General features: G+C 41.8%; 1 protein-coding gene across 3 annotated transcripts in view; it reads left to right on the top strand.

The window, feature by feature from the left end:
* The window catches only part of DVL1 (dishevelled segment polarity protein 1), a 118511-nt gene that overhangs the window by 44667 nt on the left and 50738 nt on the right, over nucleotides 1-23106 (top strand). For all 3 annotated transcript variants that reach the window (XM_075189802.1, XM_075189803.1, XM_075189804.1), the window contains exons 2-4: nucleotides 2791-2860; nucleotides 4411-4532; nucleotides 7732-7844. In XM_075189802.1, coding sequence (XP_075045903.1) covers nucleotides 2791-2860; nucleotides 4411-4532; nucleotides 7732-7844 — 305 coding nt within the window. The remainder of the gene's footprint in view (nucleotides 1-2790; nucleotides 2861-4410; nucleotides 4533-7731; nucleotides 7845-23106) is intronic.

The raw sequence follows: 23106 nt of genomic DNA, 5'->3' as shown, positions 1-23106 counted from the left end.
TCTTCTCCCAGCTGTTGGGGCCGTGGGACCCGTGGCTGTAGAGGTACAGGGGAGATTCATGGAGGAGGACATGACCCCTTTTTATTTTTGTTAATTTTTAGCCTTTAGTTTATCATTAAATAATGTTTACGGCAATGAAACAAGTAGGTAACATGTTAATATATAGAACTCTGCTTCATTAATCCCTAGAGACGAGTGTTCCGGTAAAGACAGGAGATCCAGGGAGTTCTGGCATTCTGGTGCTCTCTCTATGCTTGACTTGTAAATCCTGTCTTGGCCAGGGCTGTACTCTCACTTGACATTCCCCGCACACTACTTTGTAATACACTTTATTGTTCCCCTAATCCCTTAACAGTCCTTTTTATGTTTGTGGATGCTGCCCATTGATTTTTAAAGTGTAGGCGTTGACGGAGCAGCTGCTTGACCACTTTATTGTACCTAAATAAAACAGCATCTCTCCCCTTCATTTCTCCCAATGTTTGCACAGCTAAGAACATCATATGCTGAGAGATAATGTTTCCATTTCCATGTCCAGAATCTTGTACAAAGCTGCAAGACAAAGAAGAATCTTTTGTTTAAAAGACTTTTTACATTCATGGTTCCTTCCTTAGTTTTATAGGTTACGACCTTTGACCTATGTATAAAGTAGATTAGAGACGTCAGCAGTGAATTTCCCCGGGGGCTCATCATACTAAATGACATCTCTGGTCTGGTGTAATAACCTGGGGTCGTTATCCCTCGTTTTACCCACATCTTGCACCATCACAGCTATCTAGGTCAACTGATCTCCTCATTCCGTTATATCGATATGTATATTAATAAGTACTTATTTTAACTTTCCTTAAACTTCACTTTAATCTTCTTACATGTCTTACTATTTGCATTTGTCATCATCATCATCATCATCTATTTATATAGCGCCACTAATTCCGCAGCGCTGTACAGAGAACTCATTCACATCAGTCCCTGCCCCATTGGAGCTTAAAGTCTAAATTCCCTAACATACACACAGACAGAGACTAGGGTCAATTTTTGATCGCAGCCAATTAACCTACTAGTATATTTTTGGAGTGTGGGAGGAAACCGGAGCACCCGGAGGAAACCCACGCAAACACGGGGAGAACATACAAACTCCACACAGATAAGACCATGGTCGGGAATTGAACTCATGACCCCAGTGCTGTGAGGCAGAGGTGCTAACCACTAGGCCACTGTGCTGCCCGTTGTCCCATCCTAGACCCAAGTCTGACTCTTTCTCCATCCCCATTGTCCTGATGTACAACTCTGTATGGATTAGGCTCTGCCATTGGCTCTCAGAAGGATCTGGCCTCTAAATGTTTGATAGTATTCGCTTGTGTTACTGAGTGTCTGGTGCTTTGTAGTGTTTTTTAGCTATACACAGCAAGCTGTGTTTTATGATAACTTGCGCTATGGCTGACACACATGCCGCTAGTTGAAATAGTGACGTTGCCGAATTGACCCTAAGTGGCTATGAAGGTGGCTCCACAAGAGAGACGATGCCCGATACTTATCCGATAGATCATTTTGAAACACGAGTCTGGTTGGCAGACAGCCTGTGTGTGCAGTCACTAACACACATATGATCCTGTCCTTCAGCTTTTGAAATGAGCACTAGGGTTAACCTATGTGTAATCAGCTTTAGAAAGCCTTCCACGGTGCTTGCTTTCACTGTCTCTGTTGCCGAGAGTCACTGGTGTCCCACACTTGTGGCCCTTTGCACTTGGGAGGCGGGATTAATACTCCATGGCAGTACCGTTCTAGTCCTTTCGGTAGGAAGGCCACTCAGGACGGAGGACAGAGAGATCACAGGACTAAGAGATTCACACACCCCGCCACATGCGAATCTACTCTACAGTGGATCCCTCAAGCTGGCTGCACTCCACCACACACCAATATATTTTCCATCCAGTCCTGCAGGCCTGTGTTGAATACATCCAGACTAATGTCTGTCAGATAGCACCAATCCTGAAACAAATGCTTCTGGCACGTTGCTCTTCAAACACCTATGAGGACCTGTTACCCTCCAGCAACGCCATCCTCCCAAACCCTCACAAATGCATAAATACCTTTATTCACCTCCTCCACTGCTTGGTCAAAGCCACTGGGTCACTAGTGTGCCAATCAAACAGCCAAGGGACAGTCATTGTCTATCGTTATCTATGCCAGCCTTGCACAAGGGAGCAAGCCCAAAAAAAAGAGAGCACATGTTGACCTTAATGAATTCATGTTCATTAATCAGCCCCAGATCATTACCCGACATGCAAGAACAACATTTTCGGAGATGTCACAAGACAACCAAGCCACAGCCTATCATTTTTTTAAAACAATTTTGCATAGTTCCCTTTTAACATGGAAACAGGACAAACCCTTGTCCATGGTTCCCTCTATAGTTCCGGTGGCCCAAGGCCAAATGCCCTTCTTGCCCAGCCCTGTGCCGCTGGATGCTTAGGTTTGCTCTGTGATGATATAGAACTTTCTGACTGCATTAAATCATTATAGTGACATTGTATCCACTAGAAATATGTTCATTAAACCGAGCCACAGTAAACAAGTCATTATAGAATGTCTGTCCTTGTGTTACTGTCAATGACTTCTCAATATATTAGTGGTGACAGCTGACTTACTGAGTTAATTGGCATGGATTACTGGGGGAGAGTGTACTTAGCTATGGAAAGACAATATAGTACTTATATAGGAACGAGAGGCAGATAGCTGTTGAGAGGATGAAACATTCAGCCACTAATTCTTCTGTCACATTCAATCTTTCAGGGTGGTCAAAGAAGAGATTTCAGACGACAACGCCAAGCTCCCGTGTTTTAATGGAAGAGTGGTGTCCTGGGTGAGTGTTGTCATAAAAGAGTGATGGGTTATTATCATGCAATATAATGAGCAGGAACATACGTCACATATTAAAAACAAACTCTATCTCCCTTACTATACAAAGATTTTTATAATTTTTATTTTGCTGAGCACAGAAACAGCATAAAACAGTGGAGATACAACAAACATAAAATATCTGTGTTATGGTTTGAACATAAGTAACTTTATTAACAGACTAAGTTAACAATAAACATCTATGAACTGGTCTATGTTTTACATAAAGTGTAGTGGGAGGGGGGCTTATACACAAAAATGAAAATAACATTAAATAAAATAAGTTTCAAAGTTAAAATAGGAGAAAAAAAGGAGGGATGGGGAAGGGGATTGTATACCACCCGACTGTCCCGATTTTGGTGGGAGGACGGGCTTATTTCCTCCCGACCTAAGAGATTATAAATATTGGGAGGTATAAGATTGGGAAGAGTGGGGGTACTGACTCTGTGTCCATATTCTGTGTGATTGTTCTTGGTAGGATGGAAAGTGAGAAATATACAGTCTTCCGGCCTGTAGTATAATTCCCGTAGTTTTAGAGGGAGATTCTAAGGTTAAGGGGTATATTTACTAAACTGCTGGTTTGAAAAAGTGGAGATGTTGCCTATAGCAACCAATCAGATTCTAGCTGTCATTTATTTAGTACATTCTACAAAATGACAGTTAGAATCTGATTGGTTGCTAAAGGCAACATCTCCACTTCTTCAAACTCGCAGTTTAGTAAATCTAGCCCTAAGTGTTTTGTGAGGAGGCGTTGGAGCATGAAACCGGTCTTTCTATGCATAACGATGGGGGCCCAACCCAGAGTAAAAGTGTTCTCTTTATGCAGTGCCGGATTAAGGGAATGGAAGCCCCTGGGCTAAGGGAGCCTTCATTCCCCCGTGAGGGGCTTAACGTATTGGTTTGTATGTGCCTTATTGTAACTTTTACTAAATACATTGCTTTCCCCATTTACCAAGCACACTAGATAGACGTAGAACGTCTCGGTTTTGTCCATTGTCTTGTAACAACACCACCTCTGTTAAAGAGCCTCTATGGAAGGCCCTTTCATTGCCTCCTGGTAAGGGCATGTTTTCTGACAGTTGTAGACAAAGCAGATTATAAATGTGAACCTAATTTAACCATAAAGTTGGGCAGCACGGTGGCTAAGTGGTTAGCACTTCTGTCTTACAGCACTGGGGTCATGAGTTAAATTTCCGACCATGGCCTTATCTGTGAGGAGTTTGTATGTTCTCCCGGTGTTTGCGTGGGTTTCCTCAGGGTGGTCCGGTTTCCTCCCACACTCCAAAAACATACTTGTAGGTTAATTGGCTGCTAACAAATTGACCCTAGTCTCTCTGTCTGTGTGTCTGTCTGTGTGTGTGTCTGTCTGTGTGTGTTAGGGAATTTAGACTGTAAGCCCCAACAGGGCAGGGACTGATGTGAATGAGTTCTCTGTACAGCGCTGCGGAATTAGTGGCGCTATATAAATAAATGGTGGTGATGATGATAAAGTTGTTTTTTATTCTATGTCCGCAGCTGGTTTTGGCAGAAAGTTCACATTCAGATGGTGGATCTCAAAGTACAGAAAGCCGAACAGAACTTCCTCCTCCGATTGAGAGAACAGGCGGAATTGGAGACTCACGCCCACCATCCTTTCAGTAAGAAATGTTATGTGCTGCTGTTATTAACCTAAATATGTGTATAAATATAGAGCCTGAGTCATTAAGGACAAAACCATATTACAATGTAAGGGGTGCAAATTAGTTTATAATTTTGCATGTAAGGAAAATACTGGCTTCTTGTTTATGTAGCACACAAATACTTGATAGCTTTATTTTCGCATTGAAATTTAAAGTTGATCTAGAACATGTCCTACCCCAACTATAAATCTGTCCCCACATTTTAAATGTACCTCCCCCTCCAATGCAACATGGTTTTGCCCAGGTGCAAAGTTACTCCCTTTTTCTTGCTTTGCTCTCCTTAATGACTCCGTCTCATAATATCTATACACATAAAAATATTGGTACTTTTTCTTTATAGCCAGCTCATTTTAATTTTACCCGCTGCTTTCTGGGGGGACGGGGGAATAAGAATGTCATAAGATTGTGCCTAACTTATCTACTTGTTAGCTGGAGTCTCCAATTGACCTGTATCAATTCGTTTTGAAACGATAGATGTCTGAGCTTTATTATCCCCTCCCTTTCACAGTCACTACTATAGAACTTTGTACAGTAACTGCTGTTACTTTTTTTTTACTGTTCTCGAACAATATTATTTTGCAGCAGAAAATGGATCAAATGTTTGAGAACCATATTTTTTAGCAACTGGGGTAATAATTAAAAAAAAATGAGTGGATGTGTCCTTTAGGCTGGTTGCCCCTGGAGTTTGGAAAACAGTGCAGTAGTAACTAGCTCTTGTGGGGTCCGGGTCAATAAAGCCTTTAAGTAAAAAGAGCAGACAGCGTGCAAAAGACACCGAGTCGGGAGTACTCCTGACCACAAGCCCCAGTGGGTATGTGGTCATTGGCACCAATAGGTTCCATACTGTTACCTGTTCATATGTCTTTGCAAAATTCTAGTTAAAGCCTGATTCTTGAAACCAGTGGGTAGGACATATTAGGGTCTCATTAACGTGAAGGGAAAAATAATATGTGGCCGATCTATCCTAATTATTACATTTATTTCTCTCTTCATTCGGTCTCATGACTTCATTTCGTTTGTTGTAATCATTTTTCAAAATATCTTTTGTGTTAATTTCCCTCCACAAGAATTAATAACCTAACTTCCCTAGTGAAGGGACCTATGTTGTTATGCGTCAGCCTTTGGGCTAGATTTACTAAACTGCGGGTTTGAAAAAGTAGAGATGTTGCCTATAGCAACCAATCAGATTCTAGCTGTCATTTCTTTAGTGCATCCTACAAAATGACAGCTAGAATCTGATTGGTTGCTATAGGCAACATCTCCACTTTTTCAAACCCGCAGTTTAGTAAATATACCCCTTTGTCTTTTTCAGTGAATTGAGGCTCAGAAGATGATAAAAATATGGCTTTGAGGATGTTTATTCATGTATGTAGGTTTTTTTTTCTAAAACAATTAATGTGTTTTGGTGGGATTTTTAACATGTGTTTTGGGTAGGGTACCTTAAGGATGCAGAGTAACACACACAAAAATGTAATATTAATAGTGTGCACTTTTATGCACTTTTTAGTGCAGTTTCCACATGTATGATTATCATTTTACTTATGAGCATGCCCACGAAGCATTAGTTACAGTTGCGGCCATATGAATACTGAGTTGCGTCTTAAATATGGGCTATTTGAGTTTACCCATAAGCACTTATAGCTGTAACAGCTTCCTAGACCCAGATTCACATATAATTTGACAAAAAAAAAAATCCTGTCACTCGTTTTCTGTTCAGTTATTGAGGTAAGCAACAATGTACAGCAACTCTGTATGTCAATACAGTATCCTTTGTGTATAAAGCAAGCTGTGAAACACAGCGAGTGGTTATCTATGCTTGTTGTTAAACTGTGCTGGTCACCCTCACACAGCGATGTGGCAGCCATTTTGTGGCGGGAACTAATGTTTGTGAGACTGAAGTCTAACATTGGACTAGGAACCAGTGACATTACCGAAGCACAATATTGGTTCAGCACACAAAATGGGTGTTTCCACTGTGTATAGGCAATGTGTGCACTTTTGGCTATGTGCTCCAAGGCATTGTAAATCCATCTCCCCTCCGTTCAATCCTTAGACAGGTGATTATCCATGAAGAGACATAGATTCAATACCCTCTTGGGAGCTTTACTGAAGTGAATGACGGAGAAGGGATGTTGTGTTTTCCCACGTTCCTGTTCTGTCAATCATCTAGTTCTGTAAAGCTCTCTGAACCTGTGTGTCTCCATATAGACCAATGATCTCTGTATGAGTATCTGTCTCCCTCCATTCACATGTCATAAAAAGTTCACATGTCATAAAAAGGAACAGATAAGAAAGGGTATAAAGACGCATGTATGCACAAGCATTTACCCTGCATTTTATTACATTTACTTGACACATGCCAAGCTGTTTATGCAGCATATAAACTCTTGCACTTGTAGTGGCTGCTGTCCACCACTAGGTTGTGCTGTTGCAGGGGAAATCATTGTGAAGGCGTGAGGTCTCCTTATAGCCAGTAAGGGAAGTTTATCAAATTGTGTTTATCCAAATCACAATTTTAAATGCATCTTTTTGTGTGATTTCCAGACTGTGCACTTTATCAGAGTGAAAACCGCACATCAAGGTGCATTTTTTCAAACTAGCAGACGGGAAATCACAATCCCAGTTTTGCAAGCTGGGAATAGAAATATATACTATAATTTATAATATATATAGATAGATAGATAGATATATTTTAGACTACTAGCATAAAATGAAGCTTAAAAAACTTTAAGAACTAGTATTAAATGATTAAAATAATACCCGACATAGCAGAGATTATCTATAGAAATCAACACATCAGACACAAAAGTCTGTTTGGTAGGAGGGGATGAATAAGGGGATTGGGGTCAAATTAATTGGCTGCTATCAAAGAATTGACCCTAGTCTCTCTGTCTGTCTGTCTGTGTGTCTGTATCTATGTATGTTAGGGAATTTAGACTGTAAGCTCCAATGGGGCAGGGACTGATGTGACTGAGTTCTCTGTACAGCGCTGCGGAATTAGTGGGGTGCTATATAAATAAATGGTGATGATGATGAAAAAGGTATTGTCCTTCCAATAGATGGGAGAGATGTGTAAATGATATATGAGACATCTGCAATATACTCCAGGTCACACAGACTGTTTATAATGAACACATAACTTTCTCATTTATTACAGTCCGAACGCTGGCAGCAGTCGGGATGGACTAGACAATGAAACAGGAACGGACTCTGTCGTTAGCCACAGGAGAGAACGACACCGGCGGAAGAACAGAGAGACCCATGATGACGGTATAGTGACCATTTTGTCTCAGATTTCATGCCCAATTATCTATCCAGTACATACCTGCCTACTCTCCCGGAATTCCCGGGAGGCTCCCGAATTTCAGGGAGGCCTCCCGGACTCCCGGAAGAGTAGGCAAAACTATCGAAATTAACGGCAGTAAACGGTGGGGGCGGGGCTTAATAGCATAATTAAGCTCTGCCCCCTCCATTCAATGCCGTGAATATCGGCTTTTTAGAGTGGGGGCGGGGCTATGGTGACGTGAAATGTCACCACGCCCTCCTTCTGCCCCATGTCACATGACTTCTCCCCCTAGAAGTAGGCATGTATGATCCAGTATGTATTGATCAGTGCAGTCGGACCTGACCGACAGAGGTACTGATTAAGACCTGCCATAAGAGATCGCATAATAATTGTCATTGATTTCTTTAGCCGTAGATGTATGCTTCAGTTTTGTTTCTGCGTCTAAAAGATGCCAAAAATATGAGCCTATAATACAGTTGTACAGAGATAGATCGCTCATATACTGACAAAAATGTCTGTTTCAGTCAGTATATCAATGTTGCATCTGCAAACAAACTGCTTGTCTTGTCATCTCTGCTTTTTGAGTTGAAATATAAAAATACAGTGATAATATTCTGTTGTATAGAATGTCGTTTATAGGTGATTCGTTGGCAGTTGCGTGTCATATTGCAAATCAGCTTTGATTTATTTTTCATAGTACTCAAAAAGTGTTTTATTTGAGTGTGAGATCTGTTTTGATCTCTACATTTTTTTTTTTTATGAACCAAAACATACTGACATAATTACGTGATTCCCATGTCTGAGACCTATGCGGTTCCTGATATACTCACCCCTGTATGTTCTGGTAACAGTTACCCTCGAGTATTTGGAATAAATTCACCTCTCTATAACTGGTTATGTCAGCATAGCAGCCGTCCAATCAGAGTTGTCGACACGTTTGCCCTTTGCAATGGATTAAATTAAGGTTCTAAGCCTGGAAAACTGACCATCTCCATTGAAGGGAATGAGTTTGATTTCTGAAAAGAACAAAAAAATTAGTGAAGATCTTTAAAATCATAAATAATGCCTTTAAAACCCGATTTAAGTATGTGTGGTGCCAATCGCTCACAACGGGACTCCAGTAGGTTTGGACTGCTTGCTGATTATTGGAAGTTAGCGGGTCCTGTTTTTGCCCCTGAGGCCTCTGGGAGCGGATGTCTTGTGCACAGCTTGTCCGGACTGGTTGCAATGCTGCCTGCCGGGTTACCCGTTTGTCTCTGTCAGGGGAATGCAGAATTGTGAGTGGACTGCAGGCTGTGTGTGTGTGTGGGTCACAGGTGACTGTATATCTACACAGGTTATGCCTACAGTCACTAACACATCACCAGCTTCCTGACGGCCTTAGCATTGTGCAAACTGTGTCAGAGATCTCTATTTCTCTTGTGCCGAATGTTAGTGTACTGGTTAGTGTAAGTAATGTTAATCTGTCCTCTTAGATCAGTAAGTGGCAAGAGGCGGCCTAGTCAGGTTTGTTTTTTATAGCCGGTAAGACTTGTGTAAAACGCCTGCTGATATGTTATTATGAAAAAACATTGTTTTGACTTATTACTGAGATTAGGGGGTAAATGTATCAAGCTGCTAGTTTCCGGCTGGTTTGAAAAGTGGAGATGTTGCCTATAGCAACCAATCAGATTCTAGCTGTTATTTTGTAGAATGTACTAAATAAATGATAACTAGAATCTGATTGGTTTCTATAGGCAACATCTCCACTTTTCAAACCCGCCGGGAACTCGCAAATTTACCCCTAAGCTTCATCTGTGGCCCTTTGGTTGCCCATGCGTCCCCCTGAAGTGTATCAGTTTCCCTGCTCTGGGTGCATGCCACTTGCCAACAGTCTTTACTGTACAGGCATTACATGTATTTTTAATTACAGACATAATGTCCGGCATATTATCTGTTGCGTCCTATGGTGGAAGCAGACATAATTATAATGTGCTGGTAGAGGAGGTAGTGATTGGGCCACTAATGTCATGCCTACGGTTTCCCCAGATATGAAGTCATCTTCACCATAACTAGCGCTATTACCTGTCTTGTACAAAGTGTGTACATAGGCGAGAGATATTACCGGATGTAAGGTAAAAGGTGTCGGTTACAATTTGAAGCACTAATGCTGCAGGAAGCACTAATGCTGCAGTAAGCAGTAGGGATGCGCCAAATCAATAATTTTGGAGTCTTCCAAATATCTTATCCTTTTTTAAAAAATATTTAGTCTAATATGGAAGGAATCCAAACCCTACTTTAACATGAGGACTTAATATCATACTTGCCTACTGTCCCGAAATATCTAAGAGTCTTTCCAGTGAACTGGGTGGAGCCACGTGCCCCGCCACCACTGTGCAAGGTCGAGATTGGCATTGTGATGTATATTGTGTCATGACGCCAGTCTTCCCTGCGCAAAGATACGAATTCCCTACATCACGCCGCTCCCTGATCTCCCATAAGGGAGGTCAAAGAAGTAGGTAAGTATGCTTAATATTATTTGCAATTTTAGATCTGGCGAACAAGAATTTGGCCATACCCGAAATCTCCAGAAACTTTTAGGCTTTAATGCATACGTACCAACTTTTTCTTCTTTCCCTCCGGGGATCTCAGACGGTAGGTGAAGTATGAGGATGGAGGGGGCGCGGTGCGGAGAATAGCGTCATCTTGACCCTGCCTCTGTGACCCAGTGCAACAAAAGCGTAGTTTTCTGCAGAGGGCGGGGCCAAAATGACGCGATTCATCGCTAGGAAGTGGGCAGATGCGGGAGAATTGCCTGCTCTCCCGGGAGTCCTTAATAATCAGATTACTTAAGTAGTAAGCAATTTAAAAATGGTTTATACATCCTTGTTATTGCTTTCTAATTTGCTACATTTGGCAACAGATTCTATATAGCCCACTAATCATTAGGACATCTAAATCGTTATCAAGGGCTCTCATTAAAAATGTTGGGATCTTAATATAAAATCTGTGTAATAATAGTTTAGAAACATTAATACAATGCCGTTTACCAGATCTCTGACAGCCTCAACCCCCACAATTCACATTACTTAAAAACAACTCTCAGCCTCCAGCACTTTACAGATGATTTAGAATGTGCTTCTTTTTTTCCAACCAACTTAAGCAAAATCGTTAAAGAGAAAATGATTTACACATGGTTCAGATTCCTGCGCTGTCATTATACATCTGTATTTCAAGGCAATTTTTTCTGACAACCTGCACCTCTTCTTCGTTCTCACTACACCATTACTCAATGTTGTCCAGACACTTGATTCCGGGAGGATTGACATCAATTCGGAGCTGGCAGATTTGCGGCAGGGGACAAACAGTGAAAGGGAAATAAGAAATATTACACATGAATGGCATGTTATTATTGTCTGGAATCTGCAGCCTGTTGTTTTGTTTAAAAGATCTAATTAAAGTTAAGTGGGAGGTTGGCATCCAAGCTGGCTGGTTCAGAGGATCGGGATGCCGTTGTATTCTGTACATTAGGATAGGCAATCAGCATAACATACAACACAACACATCTTTTGGATTCACAAAAGTCTGAGAAATTCCTCTATGCCAGACTGGTGTTATTTTTGACACTGCTACACCTTTTAATTAGCAAATTGATTTATAGTGGCTAAGTGGTTAGCCCTTCTGCCTTACAGTGCTGGGGTCATGAGTTCAATTCCCGACCATGGCCTTATCTGTGTGGAGTTTGTATGTCCTCCCCGTGTTTGCATGGGTTTCCTCCCACACTCCAAAAACATACTGGTAGGTTAATTGGTTGCTATCAAATTGACCCTAGTCAATGTGTGTGTATGTTAGGGAATTTAGACTGTAAGCTCCAATGGGACAGGGACTGATGTGAGTGAGTTCTCTGTACAGCATTGCAGAATTAGTGGCGCTATATAAATAGCTGATGATGATGATGATATATATATATATATAAGTATTGTTCATAACTTGAATCCTTTTTATTTCTTTAGTAGCACTATAACTGCAGTAATAACTGCATCATACCCCTATGCAGAGCCAGATTTAGACCTCATGGGGCCCTAGGCAAGATACTGGCTTGGGGCCCCCTCCCTGAAAAAATCCATAGCACTATAGTTTTTAGCATAACATATAGCCTTATTCAGGGCCTGGCTGGCAGACTTTAGCCCAGGGGGGCAAGCACATAGCACTGTCCTATAAGTAGTGGCCCATTTTTAAAGGTTGGTCTCACCGCCAGCACTAGGAGGGCCCTCTGGGGACAGCTGGGCCCTAGGCAAGTGCCTAGTTGCATAGTGGTAAATCCGGCCCTGCCCCTATGCCTCCCATTCCCATGTGCCTTACCGCAGTGCTGCAACTTGGAAGGGCTTGACTGCAATATTGATATATTTAATTTTGAGTGTAAGCTCTATAAGACAGGGACCTAAACACAAATAATTTTCTCCATTGCACAATACGGTCCCAAAATGTATTGTTTTCTCTAATGTTGTAAGACACAACAAAAAAGTATGTAGCATCACATGAATAAAAGTATATCTACTTACATTCTGAATAAAGGTATGTTATTTCACAAAAGGCATTAAACTTGCTGTTTGATGGCAGTGCAATCTGCTTGAGCATGACTTTTACAGGCTGATTTCCAGTGAATGTGCAGAGAGCAGCTCTTATACTACAATTAAATAAATGAGGGTATGGTTTTGAGGCGTCATGTGACAATAGGTCAATGCCAAACTCGGGGTATTCATGAATCATTGGTAAATCCAGCTACAATGGTACTCTGTGGAGTTGAACATACAGGGCCTGATTCATCAAGGCGCGAAAAGCGAATGTAATGTGCGTTTTAAAAAAAAATGAATTCAGAGCGGGAAAGCGCACGTCCGTATTCTAGAAGCGGATCTGAAAAAACGTCTCTTTTTGAATACTGGTGTAGTTACGCTCTGCATATGGGACACTTGCTGTATTGAGACAGTCACAACACACTGCAGGATATGTACAATACATATGTGGAATATAAAGTCCCTTCGGAACGCACAGGAACAAAAAGAATTCATTTATTGTCACCTGTTTATAATATAATCATTAATGAAAAAACATTAAAAAAGTTTTTTTTCTTTTCATGAAATACATTTATCAGGATGTTATTTAGGCCTACTGTACATAAAATGTATTTCTACAGTTGCTCTTGATTGCAAACCCTCGTTCTACCATACATACGTGACCTTCATGACTCAGCACTTACACCTGACCTGTAGGTGGTGTAAGCGATACGACTCAAAGAGATGCTCAAAGCTTGAGTCGGACCCTCTGCCTGCGCTCGTCCTTGGCACGCCCTTACCGTACATTGACTGCGGACATACGCCCAGTCCCCGTTCCGCCAGTCAGATTGCAGGCTGACGGAAGTGTCATTCAGTGCGAACATGAATTGCGTTCTTTGATAAATGTTTTGGATTTGCGCATTCGCAGAGTGAAAAAACGCAAAATACACCATGTAAATGGACTTACATTCCTTAATGAATCAGGCCCAATATGCCTGTGTTGTATGATGCGCCATCATATGTGTTTACCTTTCAGAGGAAGAAAGGGCAACATAGTCAGTTTAAGTCATTTTGTGACAAGCATCAAAGAAAACTGCTGGGTTCATGGGTATATTGAGATTTTGCTGTCATCCCGTACCCACAGGTGTCCCGATTTTCCCAGTCCCGAGTCTCGGCACTCAAAGTGGCAATGGCTTACCTCAAAGTGGTGTGACCACAACCGCAGTAGGTGTAGTTAGAATGGAATGGGAAACATGATCTAACCTACCTTGATTGTTCCAAACAGGAATGTGGCAAGTTTGTGATACATTTCCGTTCCTCTAATATTGCTATTATTGGCCTTATTCTGGCTTAGTCCAATTGCATAAAATATTTTTTGAGCATTGGAGCCCCTGAAAAAAATACTTTACTATCTGTCTCTTTTCTTAAGGATCATACGTTTGTGGTCTTTAACTCCTGACATATTGCTGCAATGAGATCTTTGTTCTACTCCATCAATATCTGGAAGCATCTGCTCAGTGTAAATGATGGAGCAGATGGACGATCACATGTATCTCTGGGTTCGCTCATCCAGTGCTATTCCCATTTGGTTTCAGGTTCCTGCTTTGCTTATGCCCTTGGGAAAGACTGCCTTCTGCTCTCCTATGTGAAATGGGAAGCCTCAGATCTTATTCCCACTTCATTTTTTCAAATATATGGAGACATTGTGAAAATCTAAAAGGATACAAGTCGTCGTCCCCTCTCAAATATTTATTATTAATTAGTGTAAACCTCAGGTGCCCACAATCAGTGCAGAATGGGATTCGTGGCGCTCTCTAAGTGGTAACTAATTGTCCCGAAACTCTGCTAGTGGGATATCGGCTTTAATCTAATGTGGCATGCCTCCACCCACTGCAGAGAACCTCAATACCTTCCCCTAGTAAATGTATGCACAAAGAAATAACAAAAACAGATATGTAATTGAATATCGGCTTTGCTGAAATAAATTCTAATAACATAGAGTAGCAATGTACCTTATACTTATGGAACGATCTGTTAGGACACCCACCCATTGTGGCTTGTGGTCACCCCTAACAAAAGTCCCCAGTATGCGTATTTGCTAGGGTAGCGCTACACCTAGATATAGGCCTGCAGGACATCTGAGTACCTATCTAGTGTATAGCGGCATCGCGGTCATTTGGAGGCCTCTGAACAATGCCTCAATTATGGCTGACATTGGGTGATCTGTCCCTGAAGGTGTCCAGTCTTAAAGAAGCTATTCCTAAATACTGCAAAAACCAATACCCAGAGGATCCAATGAAGTGCGAAATTTAGAACAACACTATAGTAAAAATGACTTCCTTATTATAAAAATATTCAAAAGTTAGAGGCTATATTGTCTCAAAGATTGATGTCAGCATTCCACAGGGTCAATGACAATTTCAAAGAATCGGTTGAAAGTAGAGTAAGTGTACTTGTCATTGTTAGAACGTAATACTACAATGTATAACAGAAACTGCTCCGAAAATATAACACTTAACCTAGAAATAACAAAAAAGATTAATAAATGGATTCAAAAGAGTCATCCAGCTTCACTTAGACAAGATCGTACCTTAACGAAATTGCCATCTGTGGACCATACTTGCCTACTCTCCCGGAACATCTGAGAGACTCTCGAGTTTCAGAGAATTATCCCGGAGTCCCAAGAGAGTAGGCCACCGCCCAGGTCCTGATCACTGACTTGTAAAGAGGACAGGGCAGGATCTTGATGACACAGTTTACATCATCAGACCTTGCCAGGCGGGTCCTGATGACACGTTCACATTCTCATGGCCCGGCTGCCCCGTAGTGATTAGCACAGCTTGGATATTACACTGAAGAAAAAGATGATATCATTTTGCTGCAGTGAAATCTGAGTCATATACAGTCATTGGCACTTTGTGCACTTTTTTTCAAACAACTCACAATTTCCCCTAAATGTAAGGTGACATTTACAACATTATTTGGTCTCCACAATTCTTTCTCTGTTAATATTACAGAACATTTGCTTTTGATTCTTAATTTAATATTGTATATCCTTTTATATCTTAAAATGAAAAGGCATTGACAAAATGATTGACACCCCAGACTTAATAATTGGTAGTACAATCTATGGTCCAATTAACTGCAGTCAACCTGTTCCTATAGTCATGGATGAGCTTCCTGCACCACTGGTAGTTAGGTCCATTCAACTGATGTTTCCAGATATCTCCTGTCAGGCGCCGTCTCCGCGCTGACACTTGGTGCAGGACATGGACGCCTGCACCTTCTCGTCAGCCGTGTCCCGTTGTCTAGCAGTGGGACGCTATCTACGCTCACCTGTCAGCGTGTCTGACCGTCAAATCTCCATCACCCAATCAGGATGCACCTTATGGTATATAGAGCACCCTCTGACACATGTTGGGTGCCAGAGTATTGGTTCACTCCTGCTCCAGCGCTTCCTGAACTTCTGATCCAGTGTTCTTCGGTTCTGACTCGGCTTCCTGTTACTATTCTCCTGTGTTTCGTTTTGGTACCTCGCTGCCCGGCTGATTTGACTAGTTGGCTTGACCTGACTTCTCTCTGGAACCTACCGATGTACCGCACCGCTCGTTTGGCTTTGATCTGCCTGACTATGCCTGTCTACTACTGTCGCTACACCGGTGACTGTCTTGGAGAACAGCGACCTGCGTACCCTCTGCAGCTAAGCCCAAATTCCCTTGCCAGGGTCCCTGGTGAATACCGGGGGTACGTTAGACGCCGCGCCTCCCTGTTCAGTTGCGCTAATCCCGGTTAGCGGCCATCTCTGAAATTCCGTGACATCTCCACAGGTTTATATTTAGATCTGGACTCATTGCTGGCCATTACAGAACAGTTCAGCGTCTAGAACAATTCCTGGCTACTATTTGAAGTGTGTTTGGTGTCATTGTCCTACTGGCAGACCTATGACCTTTGACAGAGACTCATCTTTCTGACAATGGGTTCAACACTCCGAAATAGCCAGGCAATCTCCAGATTTCATATTGTCATGCATACGGCATCCAGTCCCGCATGCAACTACAAAACATCACTGAACCTCCTCCACATTTGGCTGTAGTGAACATTGTCTTTTCTTTGATAGCTTAATTTTGCTTTCAGTAAACATAGGGATGATCTGCTTTACCAACGTGTTCTAATTTAGTCTTATCTGTCCACCGGACATTCGCCCAGAAGGACTTTTGGATTGTTTTGGTGTTTTTAGCAAACTCCAGTAGGACTTACTTATGTCTCTATCTCATTATTGGAGTCCCCTGGGCCTCCTACCATATAACCCCCTTTCATTGAATTTGTAATGGATGGTGAGAGTTGAAGCTGTCCTACCTTTTGTCTGAAGGTCAATGTGAATCTGAATTGGCAGCTGATTGAGGTGCTTTCTACACCAATCTTCAATCAAGTTTTCTCCTGCGACCACATCCAGGGATGTTGGCTGCAGTGCCATGGGCTTTAAACTACTTTATACCATTACGCACTGTGGAAACGGGAACATCAAGATCTCTGGAGGTTTATTTGTAGCTCTGAGATTGTCCATGGTTGGCTACAATCTTCTGTCTGACCTCCTCAGACAATTGTTTGGCTTTCTTTCTTTTCTCCAGGCTCACAGTGACACAAAACAGGAGAATGAGTCTTTTCCTCTATTCAAGCTCATTTAATGAGCGATTTTTATATTACAGGCACCTGCTACTCACCCCAGGTGAGTTCAGTTCCAAAGGGCAGGAGAATCACCTGCTTGAAATCAAATTATTTCTAACTACTTCTAAAAGGTGTCAATAACTTTGTACTGTTTTAAGGATTTCTGTGCGGAATAAGCTACAACTATGTACATTTTTTTTTGTGTATTATTCAACTGCAAACCGAAGAAATACATATGTGGATACCCAGATAGTTCTTAATTTCAACATTTTTTCAGGAGGAATTATGTATTCTTAGAAAAAGCTGCAAGGGTGCCAGACAGCATAGGAGGCCCGATACAAAGACCAGTGGAACTCTGTGTCATATAACTGTTGCGTACACTGAACTTCTGTCAGTCTGATACAGTCACTATCAGGGGGGGATTCAATTGGCCGCATTACCATACAAAGTAACGTGGCCTGTGCGCTATTACGGATATTACGGTAATAGTGTGCATAATTACTGTTACATATGGTCATTTTAGGGAGCTGCAAGCAGAAGTCTTTGTTAAAATTAACGTATTAACGATAATACACTTAGCACTGCGTTATTCTGGGGGAATGGAATTCCCCCTCAGTGTGAAAATGAATTTAATCCCTTTTACAAATCAGAAAATGTATTGTTCAACCTACTCACCTCTCTTTATTTCAGTCCCATGGCCTCTGCCATGCATACAGCAAATTAGTGTATGTATGTTCACATTCCTGTGATTCACACCAATAATCGACAGAGGATGTCATGGATGTGCTCAGTGAGTCTGCATAATTTATTGTCAGCCATATTTTATTATCCTATTTTAAGGATTGATAGGTGCTGCATTGGCTCTAAGTCAGGTAAAACACGTTAATATGGATTATTTGTAATATTGCTGTATGTTATATTAGTTGTACTGCAGCATATTACATTGTACAGCGGTCAGGTTACCCCGTGTGAGGTATCACTTTCTGTGAGTCTACAGGTTAATTCATCAAAGTGTCTAAGAGGAAGAATCCTTCTTGCAGACTATGACAGCATGAAGTGATATTATCTCACGTGACAGAACATTACTCATGTGATGTATGTACACCTTGGAGTGCTAATGTAAACACATTTTGTAATCCATCATGTACGGAAAAGGAACAACCAGTACCCTTTCTGTGTATTTACTTTCCTATATAGAAATATATTTAATTTCTCTGTCACTGGAACACCTAATATGGTTATGAGAGTTTAATTACTAATGAACTATTGACTCCTTTGAGTAAATACTCCTAGTGAAGTGGGCAGAATTAGGTCCAAAACGCCGGGAATCGCTGCGTTTGGCCCCGCCCCCTGTTGTCAAATTACGCTGTTGCGTCATTACATCACGGGGACGGGGCCAAAATGCCGCAAATTTTGAAGCCCCGCCCCCATCACGCCCACCGCTCCCGGAAGCCAACTTTAGCAAGTTGGCAAGTTTGTGTTGAATGTGTGCCCCATCACACCTGCTCTCCGGCCACAGCAGATGTGCAGATACATATAAAACATAGTTGCCCACCCCCGAATTTGGGGGAGACCTCCTGGACTCCTGAGAGCAGCCAATTATCCCGAGAGCACTAATCTGCTGAAAGGTGGGCGGGGCCATTGCACAAAGTCATGTCATAAAGCCCCACCCACCATGGTAAGCATCCAATGGCAGAAATTAGCCACAAAAGTTAGGTTTTCAGCAGTCATTTTTTAACTACAAGGCTCCGGGGAGTTGTTCAGCCCTGGTGTAATACCTTACTGTTGCGGATTCTTTACACCTTGATGTGCAGACAAGCTCAAGCCAGGAAGATCAGGTGCTGTCTTGTAAGGAACTTTTATGGCATATAGATGTTACATTTTCCACATGAAATGTTGGCTATCACTGTCTTAAGGGATATGTTATTCAATAAATTACATACTTCTACCACTAGGAACAGATTTGGCAGCTATGTACATTATAAGCTGGGTACACACTGAAGAATTTTTCCGACCCACGTGTTATCTCAAACGATTGTACCTACGACTGAAGGTCTGATCAGTCTGACGATTCATTCATACACACTGACACGATTTACCTTCAGATCTGTGCTCTTCATCTGGTCCTCTAGTCCGGAGAATGACAGCACAATATTCATTCATTCACTACTGTCACATTGTCACACTGATTAAAACCACCTTGTTATAGCTATCCACATGTCTTAATGAATTTCATTAGCTTCTGTGACTCTGAAACTAAATATTCTGTCTTAGAACGAACAAATGAATTATTCCTTCTACAGCACTCTCTACATTTATTCACTCTGACATTCATTGCTAACATCGGCTAAAAAGAGCCTGACTCTGTAAACTCTATGGAGATCGTCAGCATGACTGCACACACACTACATGATCGTTAGGTGATTGATCGGAAAAAATTGAACGGTACGACCAACCAAATAAGGCGTTAATCGTCTATTTGGGCAGACTTTCGACCATCGTGACACTGCACACACTGACGCAACTTTCAAACGAGCGGTCGTATGTCGGCTGGTTGAGCCGATTATTGGACAAAAACTCTGTTGTGTGTACTCAGCTTTATAGAGTAAGTTTGCTCCTCAGAGGGCAAGATAGCCTCTTTGGGTTTAAATACTAAAACTACAAAGCAGCAATACTAAAAGAATTGTTGGAAAAATCCCATTAAAATACCAGTGTCAGCAGATTGTTCCCTTCAACGAGTGTCTGTGATTGTGTACTTAGCTACATATCACAATGACACACATTTTCAGACATGGTATAGGAACATTCACACATATATATATATATTTGTTTGGGAACGGTAATTCTGATGGATACCAGATCTTCAAAATATATTCACTATGATCACTATTAGTGAACCTCATTCCGAAAAATGAATTTGAGCTCCCAACTCCTTATTCAGACAAACGTCTCATTTAAGTTATCGCAGTATTTTTGGTCTAGCGGCCTTTTGCACGCCTACTGCTGGGAAGCACATGTCTAAGCAAACAGAGGTCACAAGGGTCAAGGTTTAACATTGAAGTCCTCAATTGTTGCAGAAAGCCTCATTGAGCTTAATAGTGTCTATGAACTCAGCACATCATTAACTCGTTAGCAAAACAAGTGTGTTTTCCTACTTTAGTCAGAGGTGTTTCCAGAAGATGAAAAGCCCTAGCACATTCCTTGTTAATTGGACCTTATCTGGTGTCTCCATAGGGGCAGAGAGCGAAGCTTCGGAGCCATGGGGGAGAACATAGGTTCCAGCTGTTCCTTTACACTATGATTAGCCCAGCTGCTCTGTGTACAAGTTCACTGACTTTCTTTATCTACCCAACTGACATGTGAACAGCTAGGTGCACGGGGAGGGGAAGGCGCGTCCAGATCAGCTTGCCCAAATTTGCACTTAATGACAGCAGAGTCTTAAGGAGTCATAACATCATCTGGGAAACTTGGCTGAGCTTTGTCTAAGGCCAAGTTGTTATCTGACCAGAAGGCTTTTCCTCCTGGCCCTTATAGACCCTCATTAATCTCAGCTAATGTGCTTCACTTGCACTCTACAATAATGCTTTTAGGCATTAATGCACCTCTGTCTGTCGTCACCTGACTCACGAGGCGCTTTTATTATCTGACTACTCACACAAGCACAGGACAATGCAAACAAACCGCTAATCTGTGCCATTGTTCATCGCCGTGTACAGCACCTTGCCCCGATTGCTGCGTGCAGAAACGCAGGTGACATTCCGACCAGTCAAGTAACATCAAAACCTTTCAAAGGTGTGGACTGTGGAACTTTAAAGAGATGTTTTACAAGCATCTCTAACTAGACAATATCCTAGTGCAATAATGAGTGACTCAGTGACACTAAACAATAGCTGACTAATCTAGCCTCAATATATTATCTACATGATGGTATGCTGAAGATGCTTTGTTCCCCGTCCTCTATTCCAGAGGTGCACAACTTGTGGTCCAAGTGGGGACCCAGATTCTATTTTTGGGTTTCCCTGATTTTGTGGTCCCAGAAGAATACCACACTGACAGTTAGGCTGGGTACACACTACAGGGTTTTCAGCTGATTTTCGGGCCAATCACACGATAAACGGCCGTTCGGCCCGATATCGCATTAGTGTGTACGCTTAAGTGATGAACAATTATCATTCCAAAGCACGTCGTATCGTTTGATCTGATTTTATAAATGAACTAAAAATCTCTGTAATCATCCTCATCACCATTTATTTATATAGCGCCACTAATTCCGCAGCGCTGTACAGAGAACTCACTCACATCAGTCCCTGCCACTCTGGGGCTTACAGTCTAAATTTCCTAATACACACACAGACAGACTAGTATCAATATGTTAGTAGCCAATTAGCCTACCAGTATTTTTTTGGAGTGTGGGAGGAAACCGGAGCACCCGGAGGAAACCCACACAAACACGGGGAGAACATACAAACTCCTCACAGATAAGGCCATGGTCGGGAATTGAACTCATGACCCCAGTGCTGTAAGGCAGAAGTGCTAACCACTGAGCCACCGTCTTCGAATCCTGCAGTGTCTATGCACTCAGTACCGGCAGTGTCCATAGATCTCTATAGAGTTACAGAGTTATGATCCTTTCAGCCGATGGTAATGACCGATGAGCACAGATCTGAAGGTAAATCATGTAAAACGTGTATAGTGTGTACACAGGAATCAGCACGCTGATCGGGACATTCGGTCTTTGGTAAAATCGTTTACGATATCACATCAGGAGAAAAGTTCTGTAGTGTGTACTCAGCCGTAGTTATTTTTAAACAGCAAATTACAAAGTAGCTTACAAATGCAGTCACCTTCAATTAGAAATCTCCAATTACTGGAAATACTGAACATTTACAGTATTATTTTATTTGTTGAATTAATTATTTTCCAGTAAAAGGACATTCATTTATCATCAGTAGGAGAGCAAAGGAAAAAGACAGGGACTCCTGTGTCAATGGCGGAGATTCCACATCTTATGTCTGTTAAAGTACGATCAGTAAACTCACTACTTGCCCATTATATTGATAACCCCTATTAAACCGTTAGTTCTAGACATTTAAATGGATCAAGCAACTGGAAATGCATTTTAAGGGAGACTTGAGTGCCTGTGATGAATGAGGTGATTGCAGATAATCAACATCTCACTAAAAATTGTTTGACCTTCAGAAAAAAAAAAGGTTAAACAGTTTGGCCAAAAAAGTTTTGCTAAAACTTACTGAATGCAGCCAAAAGAAAGACAGAAAAACAATCTTGGGGCCAGACATGACAGATGGGCAGACTGTACTAACAGCGGGGGCATTTTGCCTTTAACGTCCCAAAACCTGCTGGCTCTATCTTTATAACAGAGTTTGGAGAAGAGGGAGGGGGCTGGTATTTTGTACCCTAGGGTGTGATGGAATAAGGTTCGGAACCAACTGTATGGGCCCAGAGTTGGTCTGTCTTTGTTGACCCCATAAGCCCTGTAAAGTCACAAAAGAAGACTAGCCCATTGTCATTTGCGATAGCTGTAGTGATCTGTAAGGAACCGATCCATATCCTTGTATCTCCTACATGATAAAATACAACACTGGTTTGGTTTTTCTGGTCTCCTGTACAACATTTACCAACTATGCAATGAACTCGGGCAGCACGGTGGCTAAGTGGTTAGCACTTCTGCCTCACAGCACAAGGGCCATGAGTTCAATTCCTGACTATGGCCTTATCTGTGTGGAAGATTGTATGTTCTCCCTGTGTTTGCGTGGTTTTCCTCCAGGTGCTCCGGTTTCCTCCCACACACCAAAAAAACATACTAGTAGGTTAATTGGCTGCTATCAAAATTTACACTAGTCTCTGTCTCTCTGTCTGTGTGTGTGTGTATGTTAGGGAACTTAGACTGTAAGCTCCAATGGGGCAGGGACTGATGTGAATGAGTTCTCTGTACAACGCTGTGGAATCAGTGGCGCTATATAAATAAATGGTGATGATGATCTATGTAATATAAGTGTCCTGTATTGCAATATACATTATGCTGCCACAC

Source organism: Mixophyes fleayi, chromosome 11 (assembly GCF_038048845.1).
Source record: "Mixophyes fleayi isolate aMixFle1 chromosome 11, aMixFle1.hap1, whole genome shotgun sequence".
Taxonomy (NCBI): domain Eukaryota; kingdom Metazoa; phylum Chordata; class Amphibia; order Anura; family Limnodynastidae; genus Mixophyes; species Mixophyes fleayi.
This window is presented reverse-complemented; position numbering and strand designations above follow the sequence as displayed.